General features: G+C 37.6%; 1 protein-coding gene across 1 annotated transcript in view; it reads left to right on the forward strand.

Moving 5' to 3' along the window:
• The window catches only part of TTC21B (tetratricopeptide repeat domain 21B), a 97,835-nt gene that overhangs the window by 35,555 nt on the left and 39,011 nt on the right, over nucleotides 1-23,269 (forward strand). The window contains exons 13-22 of the mRNA XM_010858943.1: nucleotides 2,411-2,568; nucleotides 4,529-4,753; nucleotides 5,813-6,051; nucleotides 7,568-7,640; nucleotides 8,860-8,970; nucleotides 9,690-9,828; nucleotides 12,195-12,301; nucleotides 13,715-13,903; nucleotides 16,622-16,732; nucleotides 17,576-17,657. Coding sequence (XP_010857245.1) covers nucleotides 2,411-2,568; nucleotides 4,529-4,753; nucleotides 5,813-6,051; nucleotides 7,568-7,640; nucleotides 8,860-8,970; nucleotides 9,690-9,828; nucleotides 12,195-12,301; nucleotides 13,715-13,903; nucleotides 16,622-16,732; nucleotides 17,576-17,657 — 1,434 coding nt within the window. The remainder of the gene's footprint in view (nucleotides 1-2,410; nucleotides 2,569-4,528; nucleotides 4,754-5,812; nucleotides 6,052-7,567; nucleotides 7,641-8,859; nucleotides 8,971-9,689; nucleotides 9,829-12,194; nucleotides 12,302-13,714; nucleotides 13,904-16,621; nucleotides 16,733-17,575; nucleotides 17,658-23,269) is intronic.

Consider the following 23,269-nt stretch of genomic DNA (forward strand, 5'->3'; position numbering starts at 1 on the left):
GGTGATGGACAGGGAGGCCTGGCGTGCTGCGATCCATGGGGTCACAAAGAGTCGGACACGACTGAGCAACTAAACTGAACTGAACTAGAACATTAGCAGCAGGGAAGCTCACCCAGGGTTCAGTACCCAAGAGTTTTATTACATAGACAGCTCCCCTCTCCCCAGGTCAGGCTGGTATGGGTGACTCAGAGTCCCTACCCCTCTAACCACATGGTTGGGATCTCTGGCCTGGCCAGCCCTTAGTCATATTAGCATAAGTTATCAGGGCCTACCATGAATAACAAAGACACTCTTATTGCTCTGGATATTCCAAGATTTAGAGATGGTCTCCTGGGAACCAAGGCCAGCCAAATTCTTTATTACAGAAGACCCTGACAAAGGCAGAACTTCAGGACAGAAATGAAATTTCTTTCATTTTTTCAAGAGAATTTGAGCTGATCTCAGATAAGAATGTGATATTGATGTGATATTTGTTTGTATGGCCTTTTTTCCCAACAACAATGACCTGTTTCTCCATTTTTAAGTAATTAGTGGCCTTCTAAAGCTAACTGGCCATGTTCCTTCTCTTTACCTTTAGAAAAAAACAAAAAAGATCTCAGTTATTCACATAGTTCTCATTTTTTTTTCAGGCTCTTATTTGCAAACCCTTCTTTTGGGAAATAATCTTTCTGTTTTTTAAAATATATTTATTATTTGGCTGCGTCAGGTCTTGGTTGCAGTATGCGCGATCTTCACGGAATCATGTGGAATCTTTCATTGTGGTGTGTGGGCTTAGTTGCTCCATGTCGTGCAGTATCGTAGTTCCCTGACCAAGAATCAAACCTGTGTCCCCTACCTTGCAAGACAGATTCTTAACCACTGAATCACCAGGGAAGTCCCAGTAATAATCACTTTTTTTCAGGTTATCTCCATGATTCTTCTCTTTCCTACAAGAATGTGGGGGTGGTAATTTGCTTGCAAATTTATTATGCTTTATTATTTATTATTATAATTTATTATTATTATTATTAAAATCATCCTTTCTTTTTTTGCCTGTAGAGTTCTGAGTGTTGGATTGCATCAGAATGAAAACTCTAATATTTATTATGCTTGATGGTTAATTGACAGATTTTGACGCTTCATTTAATAAGTTATTGTACTAACTCAGCCAAATTTTTGTTCATTAAGCCCCTGTTGTTAAGAAGAATGTTTTCTGTTTAAATGGATTCTGTTATAAGAAGGTTGAGCCTTTGGGACCGAAGGCCTGACTGTAAGCCTTATTTTGTTTGTTGAGGTGTCAGGTAAGGTCACAGAGAGTTATTGAACAGATAATAATTTAGGAGAGTTACAGAGGGCTCTGGTCTAGCTGTACCTGCTTAAGGCCAGTTTATGAGATGGCTAAATGTGAATCAGTGTGGGTTATATCACGAAACTTCTAGCACCTAGAGTCTGTGCTGGTGTTTCTCTGAAGAGCCTCTTCCTCCCTTAGCTGTCAGCCCAAGGTAGAATCCAGTATTTTGATCACTTTCATTTTGATCATTTCCTTCTGTTTTAAGACTCCCAGATGTAGTTAATATCCTATAATGGAATATAATCTGCAAAAATACTGAGTTACTACTTATACCTGAAACTAACACAGTAAATCAACTGTAAATCAGCTACAATTAAAAAAAAAAAAAAGACTTCTAGATATACAATAGATGTGTTTCCAGAATATTTGAATATTTCAGTTAGTATTAAGAGGCATTTAAAGTCTGTAAATCACATATCTAAATTTCTAGACTATATTCCTATGCTTTTTGTGTTGTCTTTTGTGCAGTAGTAAAATTTCTGGCCAAGAATGATTGCACAACTGAATCTTTCTTGTTAATGTGGCACTATAACATTCTAGTTACTTAAATTTCTATGTTTTACATATTTTAAAGAAGTTATAAATTTAAAAACATTAGACAAGGAAAGTAAAAGTACATTTATAGGACGGTCAGTAACAGTGGTGATGGATTCTGACTTTTTCACATACTCTGATTTGCTCCTTATCACCAAGGGGATGGCCTGGCTTTGGATATATTCTTTCATGCAAACTAGAAAGAAGCGGATGGTGGCGCTAGTGTTAAAGAACCTGCCTGCCAGTGTAGGAGACATAAGAGACGGGTGTTCGATCCCTTGGTCGGAAAGATCCTCTGGAGAAGGGCATGGCAACCCAATCAAGTATTCTTGCCTGGAGAATCCCATGGACAGAGGAGCCTGGTGGGCTGCAGTCCACGAGGTCGCAGTCGGACACGACTGAGCGACTTAGTAGTGGTGGTGCAGGGGGAGTTTAAGCTGCGGACCTCCAGGTCAAACACCGGAACTGTCCATACACTGCTTATCTCCCTCTTCGCTCAGATTTCTTCTTAATCGTTTTTTTTTTTTAACTTTGTTTCCTCACCAGGTGATATTGAAGCAGCTTATAATAACCTGCAGCATTGCCTGGAGCACAGCCCTTCCTATGCCGATGCCCATCTCCTGATGGCTCAGGTTTATTTGTCTCAGGAAAAATTCAAATTGTGTTCTCAGTCTCTTGAACTATGCCTGAGCTATGATTTTAAGGTAAGTGTTCCAGACTCAAATGGATAAGTCATATCGCTGTCCTTAAACCTTTAGCAAATGTTTACATGTTCAACTATTTTGTATTTTAGCCTGTAACATTTTGCTAATAAATGCATTTTTTTAGTGGAAAATGTTTTGAACTCGTTAGCAGTAGGAGAAAAAAATGGAGGCACCTGTGGTTTAGTTTAACAAAACTATATGGACTTGGCAACAAAAGACCTGGAATTAGCGTCTGATCTTCCTACCTCTTGCTCTCTGAACCTCAGTTTTCTTTTCCATAAAACTTATAATACTCTACAATTTTAATGAACATTAAATGTACTGTGAATACATATAAAGATAGTTGTAAACTATAGAGCATTGTTGTTGTTCAGTCATTTAGTCCTGTCCTACTCTTTGCAACCCCATGAACTGCAGCATGCCAGTCTTCCCTGTCCCTCACCATCTCCCAGAGCTTGCTCAAACTCATGACCATTGAGTTGATGATGCCATCCACCCATCTCATCCTCTGTCGTCCCCTTCTGCTGCCTTCAATCTTTCCCAGCATCAGGGTCTTTTCTAATGAGTCGGTTGTTCTTATCAGATGGCCAAACTTTAGAGCTTCAGCATCAGTCCTTCCAATATTCAGGATTGATATGCTTTAGGATTGACTGGTTTGATTTCCTTGCAGTCCAAAGGGCTCTTGAGCGTCTTCTCCAATACCACAGTTTGAAAGCATCAATTCTTTGGCACTCGGCCTTCTTTATGGTCCAACTCTCACATCCATACATAACTCCTGGAAAAACCATAGCTTTGACTACATGGACCTTTGTCAGCAAAGAGATGTCTATGCTTTTTTAACATAGAGCATTGTGCCAAATATTTTTATGTTTTAGGATTTTTATTGTTTGTCTCTTTCTTGGACCTTGATTTTTAATAACTTTGGATACATCATCACAGAATGCCTAGTCATTTTGAAAGTTGGTATGTGGTTTGAGGACATAAACACGCTAGATTTCTATCCAAGACGTTCAGTGTAAATATCCCATATCCCTGAGCATTACGTAAAATCCTAGGTTCAGGGGCTTCCTGAAGTCACGTTAGGAGCTCCTCAGACTTTCTGTTTGTCTGGCAGTTCTTTGACTCTTTGATGTGAGAACCCTTTAGTTAACTGGAGAATTCAAGTTGCAGGCAAGGTTTGCAGAAAGTAACACCTGGTTCTTAGAATGGTAGTTCTTAAGACTAGTGAGACATTATGACCCCAGTGCCAGCACCCCACCCAATAAATCAAGATCTCTGAGATCAGAGCATAAACGTGATTGTTTACACAAGGACAACAGGTAAACTTGATGCCTAGCTCTGGCTCAAACCCAGCCTTAGGAGGACTATAGCCATCCTAGAGGTTAGATGGCTGCCACATCACCTCATTCTGTACCATCTTCTTTTCTTGACTCCTTCCTCATCGTCTGTCATTCTCTTATTTTTTCTGTATATTCTTTTGGTAGCCAAACTAAAGACAGAAGCTTCAATAGTACACATTTCAGAGTAGTATCAAAGGGTAAAAACCCATGTTTGGTTAACATGCCCTGAAATGTTTAATCTTTAAATTAGAAAATAAAAAGAAACTGTAGAAATCTGATAACTTATATTTCAGTACAAGAAGTCTCAGATAAAGAAATTTCATTTTCTGAAAACTAAAATAATTTCTTCGAATATACTTGCTGGCCTTCTAAACTCTGTGTGCAGTTTCTCTCCTGTCATGGTAGCAGCACCAGGGGAATGCTAGGTAGTGGCAGGTTACCTGAATTCTGATGTTTCAGTAAATGATCAGAACATGAATAAGAGGACAGAAAAGGACCTCATGCATTCACAGGGTGGACTGTCCTCAGCATTCCTATTATCATAACATTTTATGGATTGTAAACTATGTGTTGATATTGTAAGCACTCCAAGGAAGGATTTCTGAATATTATTTTTTCAGGTGAGAGAATATCCTTTATATCATCTGATAAAAGCACAGTCACAAAAGAAAATGGGAGAAATAGCAGAAGCAATTAAAACTCTGCACATGGCAATGAGTTTACCAGGAATGAGGAGAATTGGATCTTCCTCAAAGTCAAAATACAGAAAAACTGAAGTTGATGCAAGCCATCGTTTATCAGTCTTTCTTGAGTTGGTAGAGGTTCACCGTTTAAATGGAGAACAGGTAGGTCAAACTTAATTCAATTGCTCAGATCTGAACTTTGTTATCCAAGTATATATAGTCATAGGAAATGAAAATGCAAAAATTATTCCCTTGAGCAAGTGGTTAAGTTTAGAAAATTTGTTTCTCATCACTTGGCACGAGATGGAAGCAAACATGAATGCAATTCTGAGAAAAGAATTAGAATCTTGTAGAAAATGAGGAACTTATCATTTATAATCTGTTTTTTAAGTTACAGCGGTTGCTAATCAGTTACTTCATATTTCATATTTTAGTGGAAATTAAGGCTATGTCTAGGTACTTGCCAAACCTCAAAGAATTTCTACTTCACTAACAAATTAACATAAAATGCACTTAATAAGGAGAACCAATTCCATTATAGATTGATTCTTTGATGCACAATTTTTTTTTCTTGGTTTAACATTTCTTAAATCAGCTAAGTTGAGATGAATGAAAATAAATGATATTTTAGGTTCATTGAGGTACCGGTGTGGAAATTAGGAAATATTTTCATCTGGGATATAACAAAAATGATGTCCTAGTGTAGGGAATACCTGCTGTGTAGTGAAGAACCATCTGTCCAGAGGGCGACTGTGGACTGGATCCCACTGAAGATGCAGTAATGAACATGACGAAGACTTTAGGCTTTGGAGTCAGGCTGGTTCCATCATTTGTTAACTCCTTAACTGTCTGAGTCTTATTTTCCTTATTGCAAGGTGGGAGGTAATTATAGTAACTACCTTGGAGGATTGTCATAAGAAGTAACGGGTTAATACAATGCTGGATGCAAGGTAAATGTTAATTAAATTATAGTAGCAGCAACTCTTATGTAGCAACTGCTGTTGTCATAGTTATGAGAACACTTTTCAGCTAACAAATACGTCATCTTAATTTGGTCTCTGAGTTTAGTTTTAAATTTTTGTGCTTTTCAAAAATCGATCAATATATCACAAATATCAAAACTGTACTAGCACTTATTGTTCATTCTGTATTAGAAGAAGACCCTCATTTGTAGTGTGATATGTTATAGTTTTGAATGTTATTTTGATGTCACCCTTACAGCATGAGGCAGCCAAAGTTTTACAAGATGCCATCCATGAATTTTCTGGGACGTCTGAAGAGTTGCGTGTCACTATCGCTAACGCAGACCTAGCTCTGGCCCAGGGAGATGTGGAGAGGGCTTTAAGCATGCTTCAGAATGTTACAGCCGAGCAGCCGTATTTCATAGAGGCCAAGGAAAAAATGGCAGATATATATCTGAAGCACAGAAAAGAGAAAATGTTATATATCACTTGTTACAGGTAAATGGGTCTTTCAGCCCATTATATTTTGACACATTTATCTCCTAAAATTAATCCCCAAACTTCTTTCTTCCTTTTAACTGCTTTTCGTATACTTTAATAGATCCCTTCCTTAATGTGTTCTTGCTTCTTCTACTGCGACCAGCCACAATCACTCTAACCAGGTTACACTCTCCCTAAAACCTAAATCATAGTAATTAGGATTTATTTCAACCTGTGACTCCCTCCAGTTTCTCAGCTCAGTCTCCCTCCTCAGGTATTATTTTTGGACCTTGAATCTTCCTGGGTGGGAAGGAAAAGAACAGCAATTATATGTATTCTAATAGCTTAAAAGCATTATGTAATATAACAATTCAGGGACTAAATGGTCATGTTTAGCACTGTCTCATAGCAGAAGAAAATTATGGCTTAGTATACATTGCACTAAAGTATGGATTACAGAAATGGCAGGGGTTTAAAGTATCATATGCTGATGCCCTTAGGATTTAGTGGGATACACAACACACAGACGTGAGTGTGCACATGCACACACAGGTTGCTCTTACACTTCTCCCCCAAAAGATAAATATACAAGCACATAATCCATGTGAAAGAAAATTAATGTTTTTATCCTTAAGAATGTTGATGAATTGAGTCATGTTGATTCATCTATATTTTGTAAATATCAAAGCCCAGAAATCTGTTCACATTCTTTGTGGTTACTGAGTGATGCAAAGAAACTGAAGAGTACCTCCTGTATAGTTGAATGGGCGGGAGCTTCCTAAATTATGTTTTCTATGATGTTTCTAAAAGATCAGCACTATCATCTCTAATGATATGACAGTGTTTTAAAATTGAGTACATGTATTTGGATCCACTATAGTAGAGTAGTTAAAAGCATAGTTTTTTATTTTATTTTTTTAAGCAGATCTGACACATTAGCTATATAGTAAACTCTTAGCATTATCTGTAAAGTCTTAGTTCTCTTTTCTCATTAGTTTTTGGACCAATTAAATGAGATGTTCACTAACGACTTAGCACCATATTACTTGAGCAACTTTGGTATTTTCACCTTTAGCAGTTTACATTTTGTAGATAAAAAGAAGCAGCAAATACTGAAGTAGAAGATTTTGTATTTTTATCCCTGTATATGACTTACACCATGAATATCAGAGCTCAAAACACATAGGATGACAATAAGTATTTGTCATATTTTGGAACTTCATTCCCACATCATTTTAGAATTAAGGAGAACAAAACATATTTCTGGATAATGAGAGCTTACATATTTACTGTCTTGTCAGTATACTTCTACCTGCTTTTCAGGAAATGGAAAATTTAATGAAAAAAATTGTTGCCCTAGAGTAAACAATCTGGTTGTGAGTATTGGTAGGGTTTTAACAGTATGTATTACACTGTGGGATATAAAGAGTACTCAAAGGCTATTAGTTTATTGAAATAAGTGAGCTTTTCTTTTATTGGCTTAGAAGAAGAAATTTGTATTCAGTATGCTAAGTAGACTTCATCTGATTTCCAGAGAAATGGCTGAAAGGATGCCCAGTCCTCGGTCTTTTCTTCTCCTTGGTGATGCATACATGAATATTCAGGAGGTAAAGTTTATGATACTACTGTACCTAGATTTAAAAACAAAAAACCAAAAATTCTTCTTTGTGATTAGTATAACATTCTACGGAAAGGAATTTGGGTTTTTTTTTCCTCCATTTTTAATGAGATATAATTGACATGCAGCATTGTGAGTTCAAGATACAACATGATGATTTAACTTACATACATCATGCAGTGATCATCACAGTAAGTTCAGTGACTATCCATCATCTTATATAGGTACAAAATTTTAAAAATAGAAAAAAATATTTGTTCTGTGATGAGACCTGTCAAAATCTACTCTTTCACAGTTTTCATATACGGGTACATATAATGTACCTCACTGTTAATTATTATGTTGTACATTACATCTGTAATACTTTTAACTGGAAGCTTGTACCTTTTAATCACCTTTATCCAGTTCCCCCTCTCATTTTACCAATGTTTACTTAATAGTTGAAGATCATGTCATCACAATAAAAAGGAGACAACCATGACATTTAAAAAGTTGTAGTTATTTTTTTCAAACGAAGATCCAGTTATTCAGCACAGACGTTTGAAATAGAGATGATACCAGAAGTAAAGTGAGAGTCATCTTTAAAAGGGTGAAAAGAGCTACTGACTGAGACGGAGTTTTCTTCAAAGGGAAGCAATCCTCTGACCTCTGATTCTGTCTTTTCTAATGACTGCCAGATGAAAAGTCAAGAAGCTATCTCTCAGTTCTCATATGACTACTTATGAGGACCTGGGCCTACTTAATATGGTTGGGATTGTCCTACTAAGTTATACCTGTACTGCTGCTGCTAAGTCGCTTCAGTCGTGTCCGACTCTGTGCGACCCCATAGATGGCAGCCCACCAGGCTCCCCCATCCCTGGGATTCTCCAGGCAAGAACACTGGAGTGGTTTGCCATTTCCTTCTCCAATGCATGAAAGGGAAAAGTGAAAGTGAAGTTGCTCAGTCGTGTCTGACTCCTAGTGACCCCATGGACTGCTACCTACCAGGCTCCTCCATCCATGGGATTTTCCAGGCAAGAGTACTGGAGTGGGGTGCCATTGGTGACTGTCATTTCCCTGAAATTGTTAATGTTTCTGGAATTAATATGTGCTTTATTAGTCTTGTTAAGTTTTCCAGATGTAGAGCTTAGTTATAGAAGTGTTGCCATTTAATGGGAGCCAACTAAGCTGTTATTTTATTGCTTATTTTTTGTATCTGCCAACATTAGCCTGAGGAAGCCATAGTAGCGTATGAGCAAGCACTAAATCACAACCCAAAGGATGGAACATTGGCAAGCAAAATTGGGAAAGCTCTTGTGAAAACTCACAACTACTCAAAGGTAAATACTTCACATTTTTAGATATATCTGTTGGATCAAATTTGCGAACCCTGCTCGTTGAGAAATCTTCAGCAAGCACTATTTGTATCTTAATGGTTGGAAACCCCAAATTTGTTTTTACAAACTGGAATTTGTGTTAAGGACTTTCTCAGTGTCTCGGATTCTTCTCTGCTTCGTTTTGCAAAGGATGTTGGGACCCTCAAGTTTACGTCAGGCTTCACCTTACACCCAATTTTGCCATCAAGTAAATTAAGATATGTTTACTGTTAACATCTCTTTCATTATGTGACAAAGCATAATAGATATCCTTTCTGTTGAACCAGTTTTGAGCCATGTGCTTTGAGGATTTTTTTTTTTTTCTGTTTTTTGTTTTCTAGTCAGGATAATGGATTTTCCTCTAATTGTTATATTCTTGCCCTACTCCTTGTAACTGTTGATCATATATATAACACCTAGCAAAGAATTTTCAGTCAGTAAATTTCACTAACTTTTGGAATAAAAATTGAGTACTTTTGTTATTTGCTAGAAGAAATTCTAGTTGCCTTCTGTGAAGTTTGATTCTGTAAGAAAAATGGCATACTTAACCAATAGTGCAAGTCCGTGTATAAGCTGCTTTTAGGTTACTTCCAGTTGCTTTAAGTCATAATGTGTGTAGGATCTATGCTTGAATGCCACTCTCACTGCCTTTTCTCTTCCTAACTGAAATGGATTCTGTTTAGGCAATCACTTATTATGAGGCCGCTCTGAAAAGTGGACAACAAAATTATCTCTGCTATGACCTGGCTGAGCTCTTATTAAAATTGAAGTGGTATGATAAAGCAGAAAAAGTTCTTCAGCATGCTCTAGCTCATGAACCTGGTATGAAAATCTAATTTTAATATACCTGATATATCTGATCCTTTTTATTTTGATATTATATTAGTATGTATTACCTCCTTAATATGTGTGAGGTTGATTTAATTTGTCAGAATGTCAATCTACTAAAATAAGATATTCGCGTTATAGAGAAACACTTTACTTTCCAAAGTGACATAAAGGAAGTTTTTTTAACTTAATTTTTATTTCTATTAGAGTACACTTGATTTACAATGTTGTATTAATTTTAGGTGTACAGCAAAGTGATTCAGTTATACATATATATAATATATATACACATACAATATAGCCATTCTTTTTCAGATTCTTCTCCTATATAGATTATTACAGATGACTGAGTAGAGTTCCCTGTGCTATATAGTAGGTCCTTGTTGATTATGGTGATGTGTATTTGCTAATCTCAAACTCTTAATTTATCCCTCGCTACAACTTTCCCCTTTGGTAACCATAAGTTTGTTTTTGAAGTCTATAAATCTGTTTTATAAATAAATTCATTTGTATCTTTTTTTAGTTTCCACATATAAGTGATAATCATATGATATTTGTCTTTTTCTGACCGACTTCATGTAATGTGAATCTCCAGGTCCATCCATGTGGCTGCAGATAACACTATCTCATTATTTGTAATGGCTAAGTAATGGTCCATTGTATATTTGAAGTTGATGCTTAAAGCCTACTAAGTTGAATGCATTTTTTAATTCCATAGAAATACTTGCATGAGTCTTGTCAAACCTTGCTTGAAACACTACAGATGGCCTTAAATGTGGATGTGCATTTTTAAAAAGGTTTTAGAGATTAAAGGAGTATGTTCTACTTCCATGGGCATAAGCATATTACATTTATTCAGTATAAATACTTTCATTTAATAATTACTTGCTTAGCACATCCAGTGGTGTACTTAGATGCCTTAATGCTTACATTAGTTTTTGAGGCAGATAAAATTATCTCCATTTTTAAATTAACAATCTGATACTCAGTTTTCTTGATGTTTATAGGTTCACCTAACTGATAAAGAGTAGCACCAGGGTTCTGATAAACATCTTAAATTTAACATGTCTGAAACTGAATTCCTTATCTGCCTCCCCACATCTGCTCCGTACGCGGCCTTCATCTCAGTAACTTCATCTTTTCTTTGCAGTTTCAGATAGCCAAAATCCTGGCCTTCACCCTTCTCCTTGTCCATTGGAAACCCTCTTGGTTCTTGCAGATATATTCAGAATTCTCTCACGTCTCCTTATTTCTCCCACTGTCAGCCTGTCCTTGCTTATGTGGATTACAGCAGTAGCCTCCACCTGGTCTCCGTGTTTGCACCCTCAGCCCCACGCCCTGACACAGTCACTCCTAACCCAGCAGCAGCATTGGGCCTTCCAAACAATGGAAGCCCGGTCCCGCCTGCTCCAGTCCCCCTCGTCTCCCATTTGTCTCAGAGTTAACTGGAGTCTTACAGGGGCTTACGTGGCCTCCACAGGTGCATGCTGCCACCCCTCTCACCTCTGCTTCCAACCTGCCCTCACCATTGTCACAGCCTCCTTGTGGTTCCTTGTACCACCTTTTCTCACCTGTAAAATAGCAATAACAAAACATGCCTCTCAGGTTGAAAGTTTAAAGAAACAATGTACGTAAACCACTTCAAACATAGTATGACGCACTTGATAAATGGTGGAAGAAACAACTTTGTGTTAATTATCTAGAGTTCTTTTAATACTCTTGAGTACTTGCCTTGTACAAGGCTTTAATTGCTTTGCATCTATTATTTAATAATTTATGAACCTGAAATTTTACAATAATTCTATGAGATAGGCACTGTTATTTCCCATACTTTACAGATGAAAGGGAGGGACAGAAAGGATAGATACCCTGTTCAATTTGTATCTTGTTAACTAGCAAGTGATAAAGCCTCGATTTGAAGCCAGGCAGGTTGACATCAAAGTCAATGTTTATTATGTATGTGTGTGTGTGTGTATATACACACTTTGTTTATTAAGTTCTACTATTAAAAAATAGCAGTTATCTTAATTGCATGTACCAAATACCCTATCTTGTCTCTGAATAACTTCGATAAATGGAAATGCTTACACACTTAATGAAAATGGGAATTCTTACTGTGTTGTTGTGTTGTTCTATGTCTAAGAAGAGTCTCCAGTTATTCTACAGTTCTTTAACCTTTCTTTAGGCCACTTTTTAATCATAAATCCTTCCCCCTCTGCCAAATTTGGCCATTCTTCATTTAACTTACTGAATATTATTAAACTTAATTCACTATTTTTCAGAATCAAGTTTAAGAACTTGTAGGAAAATGTAAACATTTTAAATGAGTCATAATTTTCCCAGTATATTTTCTTTCATAGTAAATGAACTGTCGGCCCTCATGGAGGATGGACGTTTTCAAGTTCTTCTAGCAAAACTTTACAGTAAAGTGGACAGACCTGATGATGCAGTCACTTCATTGCAACAGGTAAGGAAGATACCTTTGTTTGTGAAGGAATGAGGGTGGGTGGAGGTCTCAGAAGGAAATATACCACATACAAAAAAAAAAAAAAGACAGTCTTTAGGCCCAGCTGTTCTGGAAGATAAGTCAAATAGAAATAACATTTGAATGCCAGTGGATTGTACTGTTTAAAAATATCATTGCTAATTATTATATAACAATTAGGGAAGGTTGATATTTTTAAGGTTGATATTTTTAATCCTGTTTTACAACTGAAGAAGCTTGGTTTAATAACTTGTAAGAACTCACTCAATTAGTGTCATAGGCAGGAGTTAAACTCACTTTTCTTCTTCTGTTTATTTCTTGCATTTATTTATATCTTCTTTAGTTTCCCTTAATATTTTGTGGTTTTTCAATGTAGAGGTTTTGTACATGTTTCCTTAGATGTATTCCTAAATATAAGTGGCTGATGTGTTTTGATGATTTCTTAATTTCTAGTTTGTTAACAGTATTTTTAGTACATGACTTAAATTTTATCTAATGTACTTTCTGCATCTGTCAAGATGGTCCTGTGACTTTTTTCCAATTTTTTTTCCCTGTGGTATATTAAATTGATTGATTTTCAGATGTTAAACCATCCTTATGTTCCTGAAATAAATGACACTTTGTGATTTTTTTAAAAAGATATTGCTGGAATTTAAAGATATTTGCCAATATTTTGTTCAATATTTGTGCACATACATTCAAGAGAAAGACTGTTCTCTAAGACATGCTATTTCTTAATGTTTGGAACAATTCAGTATTAGCATCTTTGAGACCTTGAAGCTTCTTTGATGGTAGATTTTTATTAATGGATTTAAAATCTCTAGATTTCAGACTCATCATTTAAAAATTTTTTTCCTTCTAAGTGATGTCCTTAATACCTTCCCAAGAATGGAACAGCTAAGTTCAATAGCCTCAGTGATTTTAGAGGCTTAGCATGTTTTACAGGGGTGCTCCCTTCAGAAAGACTAGACTGATCTATATGCCACTGACAGTATGTGGATGTACTTACTCCCTGAAACCAGTCAATATTTGATTCAATAACTTTTAGGTACTATTTTATTAATGTAATAAACATTTACAATTTTTAATGATAGTATCTAGACATCTTTTCTAAATATTTGTTCCATGGTTGCATTTCCTCCTCAGAGAAAAGACTCTCTACTTTTATAGTATTTTACTTTTATAGTTTCAAAGATAATTGCATGGCTCATTTGCAAACAAGTACCTTTTGAAGACCTCAATTAAGACATTATCTTTGGATCAGGCTTTGTTAGATTGAAGACCAATCATGTTTAAATAAATCTGTAAAATTATGCTACATGTGAATGATTGAGAATTGTTTCATTTCTTTTCTACTTCTTTTTTTAATTGCTTTTTATCCTTACATTTTACTAGGCTCGAGAATTACAAGCTCGGGTGCTAAAACGTGTTCAGATCGAACAGCCAGATGCAGTTCCTGCACAGAAACATTTAGCAGCTGAAATTTGTGCAGAGATTGCAAAACATTCTGTTGCTCAGCGAAACTATGAAAAAGCAATTAAGTTTTATAGAGAAGCTCTTGTTCATTGTGAGACAGATAATAAGGTCAGTACCTTTATAAAATTTTCAGCACCTTGTAATCCAGATGTCATCTCATTTCCCCAAATGTAAATTTCTTAACAGCTTATTTATAAAGATTTGAAAAGAAATGTACTAAAAATACAAGTTAAAATATTAATATTGGTTTCATAAATACTTTAAAATACATGCTGGCTTGAATTAATAATGTTCGAGTCTAAAAATTATTATGGAACAAGTGATAAAAAGTAAATCTGTAAGCTTTTATGTTCATCTATGTTTTAATAATTACTGTAAAATGATTTCTCAATCTCAAATACCTGAATCTAGAGGATTCAATTCAGTTAACTGAATACCTATTGTGTATCAGTCGCTATTTAGTGCTGGATATACAAAAATGGCTAGATTGAATCTCAACCTCAATTGGCACAATGTTAGAATAAATGCAAAGATAATATTAGTGTAGAAAATATATACATGGCATTTTTTGAAAATTTTAATTTTATTGGCTGTATCATTGATTTATAATGTTAGTTTCAAGTATACAGTGAAGTGATTCAGTTATACATAGATTCATTCTTTTTCAGATTCTTTTCTCACATAGGTTATCACAGACTGTCGAGTAGAGTTCCTGTTCTATACAGTGCTTGTTCGTGAAAGTCGTTCAGTCATGTCCGACTCTTTGCAACCCCATGGACGATACAGTCCATGGAATTCTCCAGGCCAGAATACTGGAGTGGGTAACCTTTCCCTTCTCCAGGGGATCTTCCCAACCCAGGGATCGAACCCAGGTCTCCCACATTGCAGGTGGATACTTTATCAGCTGAGCTACCAGGGAAACCCTGTCTTGTATACAGTAGTGTGCATATGCTAATCCCAAGCTCCTGATTTATCCCCCCACTACATTTCCCCTTTGGTAACCATAAGTTTGTTTTTGATATCTATAAATCTGTTTCTATTTTGTAAATAAGTTCACTTGTATCATTTTTTAAAAATTAGATTCCACATATGAATGATATCATGATTTTAGTTATTCTGAGTCCACTTAGTATGATAGTCTCTAGGTCCATCCATGTTGCTGCAAGGGGCACTATTTCAGCTTTTTTGTGAGTAATGTTCCGTTTTAATATGTGCCACATCTTCTTTATTCCTCTGTTGATGGACATTTAGCTTGCTTCCATGTCTTGGCTGTGGTGCATAGTGCTGCTATGAACGTAGGGATGAATGTGTCTTTTCTAGTTATGTGTTCTCCAGATATATGCCCAGGAATGGGATTGCTGGATCATATGATAGTTCTATTTTTTTTTTTTTTTTTTTAAGAAACCTCCATACTGTTCTCCATAGCGGCAGTACCAATTTACATTCCCACCAAGAGTGTAGGAGGGTTCCCTTTCTCTACACCCTCTATAGCATTTGATGTAGACTTTTTTTGGGGGGGAAGGATAGTTTTTTTCACAGAATTTTGTTTTTTGTCAAACCTCAGTGTGTGGCTCAGCTGGTAAAGAATCTGCCTGCAGTGCAGGAGACCTGATGTAGACTTTTTGATGATGGTCATTCTTGACCCAGTGTGGGGTAACACCTCACTGTAATTTTGATTTGCATTTCTCTGATGAGTAGTGACACTGAGCAGCTTTTCACCTGCTTTTTGGCCATCTGTATGTCTTCTTGGGAGAAATGTCTGTTTAGATTTTCTGCCCATCTTTTGGTTGGGTTTTTTTTTTTTTTTTAATATTGAGCTGCGTGAGCTGTTAATTTGGGAGATTAATTTCCTCATCACATTGCTTGTAAATATTTTCTCTCATTCTATGGGTTATTATGGTTTCCTTTGCTGTGCAGAACTTTTCAGTTTCATTAGGTCCCATTTGTTAATTTTTTTTTTCATGACCAGGAGGTGGATCCAAAAAGATACTGCTGCAGTTTATGTCAAAGAGTGTTCTGTGTTTTCCTCAGAGCGTTTTATAGTGTCCAGTCTTGCATTCAGGTCTTTGATCCATACTGAGTTTATTTTTGTGTGTGGTGTTAGAGAATGTTCTAATTTCATTCTTTCACATGTTTCGTGTAGTTTCACGAGCGTGTGTCTTCCTTCACGCCTCTCTCTTGACTTACCCGCCAGAAGGGAGCGGGAAATGGCGGCAGTCAGTTCCCCACAGGAACCGTCTGTTAGTGCTGATCTCTAGGATTTTCTACTCTCAGTCTAGTAAATGGCTAAATATTTAAGTGATGTAAAACACAAGACAACCATGTTCTAGAATTTGACGTTTAAGATTGAACATTTTGAATTAACATAGCTCTTTCAGACATAAGGCAAAAATAAGTGTTTATTAAGTCACAACCAAACAGGTGCCTTGTTCAGTGATGACTAAAGTGACTGAAATCATAGTTGTAAATCTGGAGCGTGTCTGCTGTAAGCCTTTTATTGATATTTTACGAATGAGGAAACAGGTTTAGAGAGGTAAAGGGCCGTGGCCCCATCGTGGAGATGCTTGGACTAGAATCTTAGCTGCTTATTTTGGACCTGTTCTTTTCACAATGCTTTGTCTCTACTTTTCAAGTGAGTTACAGCCTGTTTTTCCATAATTTTTCCAGTATAAGAGAAACTAGAGATGAGCAAACCTATAGCTTTACCTGCCTGTCGTGGTTGGCATTTTTATTGTACTAACTTTGGTCAGGTGACGTCTGCGCCCTAGACACTTTCCTGACTTTCTGCTCTAGACTGTTTCTGATTAACCTCGCCCTTCGCTACAGATAATGCTGGAGCTGGCCCGATTATACCTGCTACAAGATGATCCTGACGCCTGCCTGCGGCACTGCGCGCTGCTTCTCCAGAGCGACCAGGACAATGAGGCCGCCACCATGGTTAGTCCGGGACACTTCAGTGCCAGCAGGGCCGTCGTGTCTTGTATTTATTCCATGTGGCAGTTTCAAATTTTACCTGATAAAACTAATAGTAGATGTGAGGCCCGGCTCTTGGGAAAATTGATATTTTTAAGATTATTAGCACATTTTTAGTTTTTCTGTATGACTAAAAGGATGCCTGGTCAGGAATGGTTCCTGTGGTCAAGTTACTTAAACATGCTGGAGTTTTTAACAGTTTCAGTCAGACTTTCTGAATTACAGAGAAAATTCTTTGTATAACATTTTAAGACACTGTATTTTAAATAGTTTTGTCTTTCTCAATTTTATGAGGGTTGAGGTTTTTGTTAGCTTTTCAAACAGCTTCATAGATGACAGTTTGTGAGGTTCATAAATGAATCACTATAACTGAAAAATACAAGAACTCTCCCTTTTAAAACACATAATAAGAAAATCTCACTAAATCTTGCTAATTTTATATTCCTTTGAAATATTATTTTGGGTTTTTAAAAGATTTTCTTGTTATTTTTACAAAGTCCAGTGAGGTTTCTTCTCTATGATAACACATAGAGTGCAGTTTCCTTCAAATTTCTGTTTTAAAAATAACTGCTTAAAACATATTTTCTGCTAAAAATAGTTTTTGTGAACAGAGAGATCTGTTTCACATCCTTGACGGATCTCAGTGCTAATCTGCTTAAGGTGTACTTGAATTTAAATGGCTCCATTTTATAAAACTTTGCCCTCGTGTTTCTCCTATGTGTCTTCATAGCAGTCAACCTTGATAGGAATAACATGCTTTGTAAAATCACATGGCTGTATTTTTATAACCAACTTTTACCTTTATAGATGATGGCAGATCTCATGTTCAGAAAACAGGACTACGAACAAGCCGTGTTTCATTTACAACAGCTTTTAGAACGAAAACCAGGTAAATATCTGCTGATTTTATCTTCAAATGCAGTTAACGCCCTTTCTCTTTTTGGCTGTTACACTTCTTGGAAAAACCGCAACCATGGTCAAATCCAACAGTGTTTATTCCACACCTGCCGTTGAGCAGCTCAGATGATTATAAGGAAAATGACTGGTCATTAAAGTCACTGGTCTCATTTTAAGACCACCAACCCCAGATGTGCCCTCAGATGCTACCAGGCAACCCTACTGCATCTCTGATGAATTCACTCACTGCATCTCTGATGAATTCACTCACTGCATCTCTGTTTTACTCTTCTTCCTCTCGCTTCAAACCTCCGATAACCTTTCCCCTTTCCTCATCCTCAGCTAGGAACCTTCCCTCCTGGCTCACTGAGAGGACATGAATACCTGGAAGAGAAAGTCTCCTGCTTCCTGTCCTCAAGTCAGCCTGCCCCCAGCCCTTTCCCCCTTCAGGCCTGCCACCCCACCTGCAGCACGGCTCCCTGTGGGCACTGGGCGCTCCCCTTGCTTCCGAAGGGTTTGCCTTCTGGCATCCGTGTCTCCTGCACCATCATTTTCTTTGCAGTTGGCACGTAAATAGGCTGTGACATCTCCCCACCTTGAAGGCATCAGTAAATACATAACAACCAGCTCCCACCTCTCCATTTACTCTACCCGTCCACTTCCTGCTCCATTTCTCCGGTTTCCTCTCAGGTGTTTCTGTCCGTGTGCTCTTCACTGTCTCCTGCACTCCAGGGAGGCCGTGTCAGCCGGGCGGCCAGTGACCTCCATGTTTCCAGATCCAGGTCTAGTTCTCGTTCTCTGCTTCCCCAGGTCTGACAGTGTATTTAGCACAGCTTATCCCCGCTCCTTCATCAAAGACTTTCTTCACTTCTGGGATGCTGGGCTTACCTGGTTTTTCTTCTCCCAGCTGATCATTCTATTTCACTCTCCTTTGTTAGATCTATCTTCTCTTTATGACTTTCAATTTTCAGAATGTTTTAGACATCTGATCTCAAACTTTTTCCCCGTCTTTAATACCTTCACCACACTCTTATGACTTCATCCAGACCCAGTGTCCTTCATGTCCGGTGTGCAGTCTTGACTCGTCTACACCACTGCCTGTTTGCACTCCCACTTGGGTGCCTGGGAGGCTCTTCAGCTTAACCTGTCCAAAGTAGAACACCAGGTCTTTTCCTTCCCTCCAGACCTGCTCCTTCTCTTTTTCTTTTAGTAAAGGGTATTATCCATTATGCATTTGCTCTGGTCCCCAGCCTTCTAGTTAGCTTTGTCTCTTCTTTTCCTCATGCACCACATCCAGTGTGTGAGCGAGTCCCTGTTAGCTCTACTTTCAGAATAATCTAGAATCCCATCACGTTACCACCTCTGCTGCTGCCACCCTGGCTCAGCATCTCTCACATAGACTGCAGCGTTCTTGTAATTCATTTCTGTTTCTACTCCTTGGCTCCAAACAGTTTAGAAATGCTTTCAGCTCAAAGTAGCAGAGGTATCCTCATCCCCCCACTAGACTCCTAGTGACCTAAATAATTATGGTTTTTATTTTACTCTTATGTATCAATAAAAAAAATTTAAAAGTAGATTGTTCCAGCAGTGATTCATACATTCCCTAGCATCGTCAGGAAGTCTGAGTCCTTTTTCTTCTGCTATCATTAGCCAAACTTTCATTCTAACTTTTTCATCCAAGATGACCACCACACCTCTGGGCATTGATGTTTCTGGACGGGGAACGTGGAGGTGAGCCAAAGGGCTTACCTCCCAGTGAATCATCTTTTTTAAAAAAAGAAAAAGAAAACATTTCTAGAAGCACCTCTGTGACTGCAGAAGAGTGGGAAATGTCATCTTGTAGCTGAACACAGTGTCACAAGATTAAAATCAGAACTCTGGTAGTGAAGAAAAGGATAGGAGATACGTGGTAAGCAACAGCCCCAGCAGGTTATGACCTTGAGACTTGTCACTTGCTGTTCCCTCTTCACAGAATATGCTCTGCTTCCTCCCACTCAGGACTTTGCTCCCGTGCTGCCTCTTCCTGAGCCTACCCTTCCCCAGCCATCCTACACCACTGACCCCTCATCATTCTCCATCCTCTTACCCTGTTCTTGGTTTTTTGTTTTGTGTTGCATTTGTAGAACAAAACCAAAACTGTGATCTGTTATTTACAAGCATCAAGTGGCCAGGAATTGTGCCTTCATTGCTATGAAGATTTAGAACAGTATCTGGCTGAGTATAAACTTTGAATGAAATGAAATGAATGAATAAATGAAAGAAGAGGGTGAGGGGAAACGGAAGGTGGGATCAGGGAATGTACATTCCTTATGTGTAAAAGAACTTGATAAAAGAATATGTGAACTCAGAGAAATCCTTGAGCTGTCATTCAGTTCTTCCAACCCCTTGTCTCAGGATGATGCCATGGAAGGTTAGAGCTCATGGCTATAGAAGTGGCTGTGCCTCAGGCACAGATAAACTCTGCATGTTGTACTTACTAATGCTTTTAGTTACTAAAAGTTTGGATTTATAGAACAATACTTTCTGCTTACAAATAAAATATTCCTTGTTAGGGCCAAGATTGAAAGGGAAAAATCTTGTTTGACTTCCTCAGGCCGTGTCGTTTCTCCCACTGTCTGCTCCAGCTTCTATTCAAATGGTATTTCAAAGAGTGCTCCTAATCACTCTAACTTCGTACCTCTTCTGCCCACTCTTAAGTCCACCATATGGGCCACCCTTTCACCTCATTTGCCCAAACCTTACTCTCTTCAGGCCTAAGTTGTTTTTTTTTTTTTCTGCCATGGCTTTTGTCTTGGCTTCTAGACTCTGTTTTGTCTTTCCTTCTCTGAACTACTGTTTAAGGTAATACGCATACTTTCATTCTGTCCCAAACTTTTTCCATATTACAACATTTCCCTCTGAGCCAGTTATCCAACCTGATTTAAAAAAAAAAAAAAAACAGGTCTCTTCCCTTGTGAATATTTTTGTAAGTCTTTGGTGGCAACATTGCCACTATGTAAGATCTGAAGGAGCCCTTCTCTGTCACAGGAATTTCATATCTCCCAGGTTTCTTGGCACCAGCACTTTTTTCAAATAGATAATAGTGGTGCTCTGGACTGCCTACTTAAAAAGTGCATTATTATAAATTCAGTCTAAGGACCTGTTACTCCAGAATTACTAAACAGTATACAGCCACCAGCATCGGATATATTTCTAGGTACATAGATGATGCAAAGTAAATGTTTACTGGTTAAATGGATCAATGAATGACTGTGAAATACCAAGTTGTTTAAAAATACAAAATTTTAAGTAAACTTTTATTGTCCATGTGATATTTTATGCTTTTAATCTTGCATTCTATGCTTTATTCCTAGTAGGACTTTATAAACTTATCTACTAGTCAGCTTTTTCAGAATTATTCTCAAACCTGCACAATACTTCCTGTGTGTTATTCTCAGCAGAACATCTTATACTTTAATGTTGTGTTTGAGCTTACTTCAGAAATGTACTAATCTGATTTAACCTAGCTAGTAGAAAATTCTCCTTACAGATCTAATTATTGCACTCTTAACAGATTACAAACCTTTTCTCTCTCAAAACTTCCAGATCATCCTGAGCTTTCCCCCTCCCTCACACTAATTGGTTAGCAAGTCCCATTAGTTCTTTCTGCTTAACGGTGAACTATCACATCCTGTCTTCTCCTAGCCCCCTGCTCTAATTAAGGACTTTATTAACCTGGAGCTAGTGGTGAAGAATCCACTTGCCAAGCAGGAGACAAGTTCAGTCCCTGGGTTGAGAAGATCCCCTGGAGTATAAATGGCAACCCAGTCCAGTATTCTTGCCTGAGAAATTCCATGGACAGAGGTGCCTGGTGGGCTACAGTCCATGGGGTCTCAAAGAGTTGGACACGACTGAAGTGACTTCACACGTACCTCTCACATGGGCTAATGCAGTTTCCCAGCTAATCTTCCAGTCTCTAGCCTCTTGCTCTTCCAGGCTATTACAGGACTATCATATTCATTCTAAAACTATTCTTCTGCTTTAAAAAAGTCTAAGAGTCTAAAATAGAGCATTATTTTGATAATAATATATGCCAGGGTTACCTTTCCATCTGTATTTCATATCCCACTTCCTCTAATTCAATATACAGCACTCTCCATTCCATTATCAGTCCTGTCTTTGCATATGCTGTCTGCCCTTTGAATAACAAGATCCCCCTCCTGCCCTTCAGGCTGCTGGAAGGTCTGTCCAATGTGAAACCTTTTCTTCCTCCCCCAGGCAATATTAAGAAACGCAATGAAATTCCATAGCACTTCATTCCTCATTACATCACACTGTGTGTTTTTTTTTTTTTTTTTAGTAAGTCCTCAGTATTCATCATTACTTGAACTAACTTTTCAGAATATAATACATTCCATCTTTTGACAGATTTCTTAAGTGTACAAATTTGTCCTCTGTCAAATTTTATGGTTAACCAAAAGACAAGTTAATGCAATCTAACCTATCAGTGGTAATTATAACTTCAACTAATAATAAATGCACTTCAATAATATTTTAAGGTGATAATTATTCAAGAAACTGGCCTCCTAAGGTTGACTTTAGATTATATCAGCAATATCATACATCACACACATTAGCAAAGTCATACAAAAAATTGGGGGCCAGAAATTTCAACCTAAATTTACTTCTTGTTTAATCCAATATAGCTTTTAGATTCTATGGTTTTTTTATAGGGTAGTCCTAGTTTTTATTACAATATTTGGCATTATATATATATTACTATTGATGTTTGTAGTTTTAAGCTCTTTAATGCTTTTATTGTACTTGATTTCCATGGCACTCTCAAGGTCAATATTATAATCCTATTTTAAGAAAGTGAGTGATCCCAGACTCAGAGAATTTGAGTAATTTGCTTGAATTTGCAGTCAAAGAAAGATAGAAAGTGAAATTGCTCAGTCGTGTCCAACTCTTTGTGACTCCATGGACTGTAGCCTACCAGGTTCCTCCATCCATAGTATTTTCCAAGCAAGAGTCCTGGAGTGGGTTGCCATTTCCTTCTCCAGGGGATTTTCCTGACCCAGCAATCAAACCCGGGTCTCCTGCATTGCAGGCAGATGCTTTACCATCTAAGTCACCAGGGAAGCTGAGTTTCATAGTCTAAGGACAATACAAATATCCGAATCTTCTTTATGAAATTGTATTCATATCATATCCTCTTTTTGATGATACCAAAGGCAGAGGCAATAAAATTTTGAAACCAAACATTATGGGTTAAGAAAGGCAAATGTGGGTGGAGGGTGTGGTCAAGACGGCAGAGTATTAGGACATGAGGTTTACCTCCTCCACAAATACATCAAAAATATATCTACATGTGGAATGACTGTCATAGAATATCTACTGAATGCTGGCAGAAGACCTCAGACCTCTGAAAGGACAAGAAAATCTCCACATAACCTGGTAGAACAAAAGAAAAAAGAAAAGCAAAAAAGTAAGAAAGGAATTGGAACCTACCTTCCTGGGAGGGAGCTGTGAAAGAGGAAAGGTTCTTGCACCCTGGAAAGTCCCCTCACGGGGAGATCAGCTGGAAAAGAGGGGGAGCTTTGGAGCCTTGGAGAATGCAGCAAC

Source organism: Bison bison, unplaced genomic scaffold (genome assembly GCF_000754665.1).
Source record: "Bison bison bison isolate TAMUID 2011002044 unplaced genomic scaffold, Bison_UMD1.0 scf7180017864452, whole genome shotgun sequence".
NCBI classification, from domain to species: Eukaryota; Metazoa; Chordata; class Mammalia; order Artiodactyla; family Bovidae; genus Bison; species Bison bison.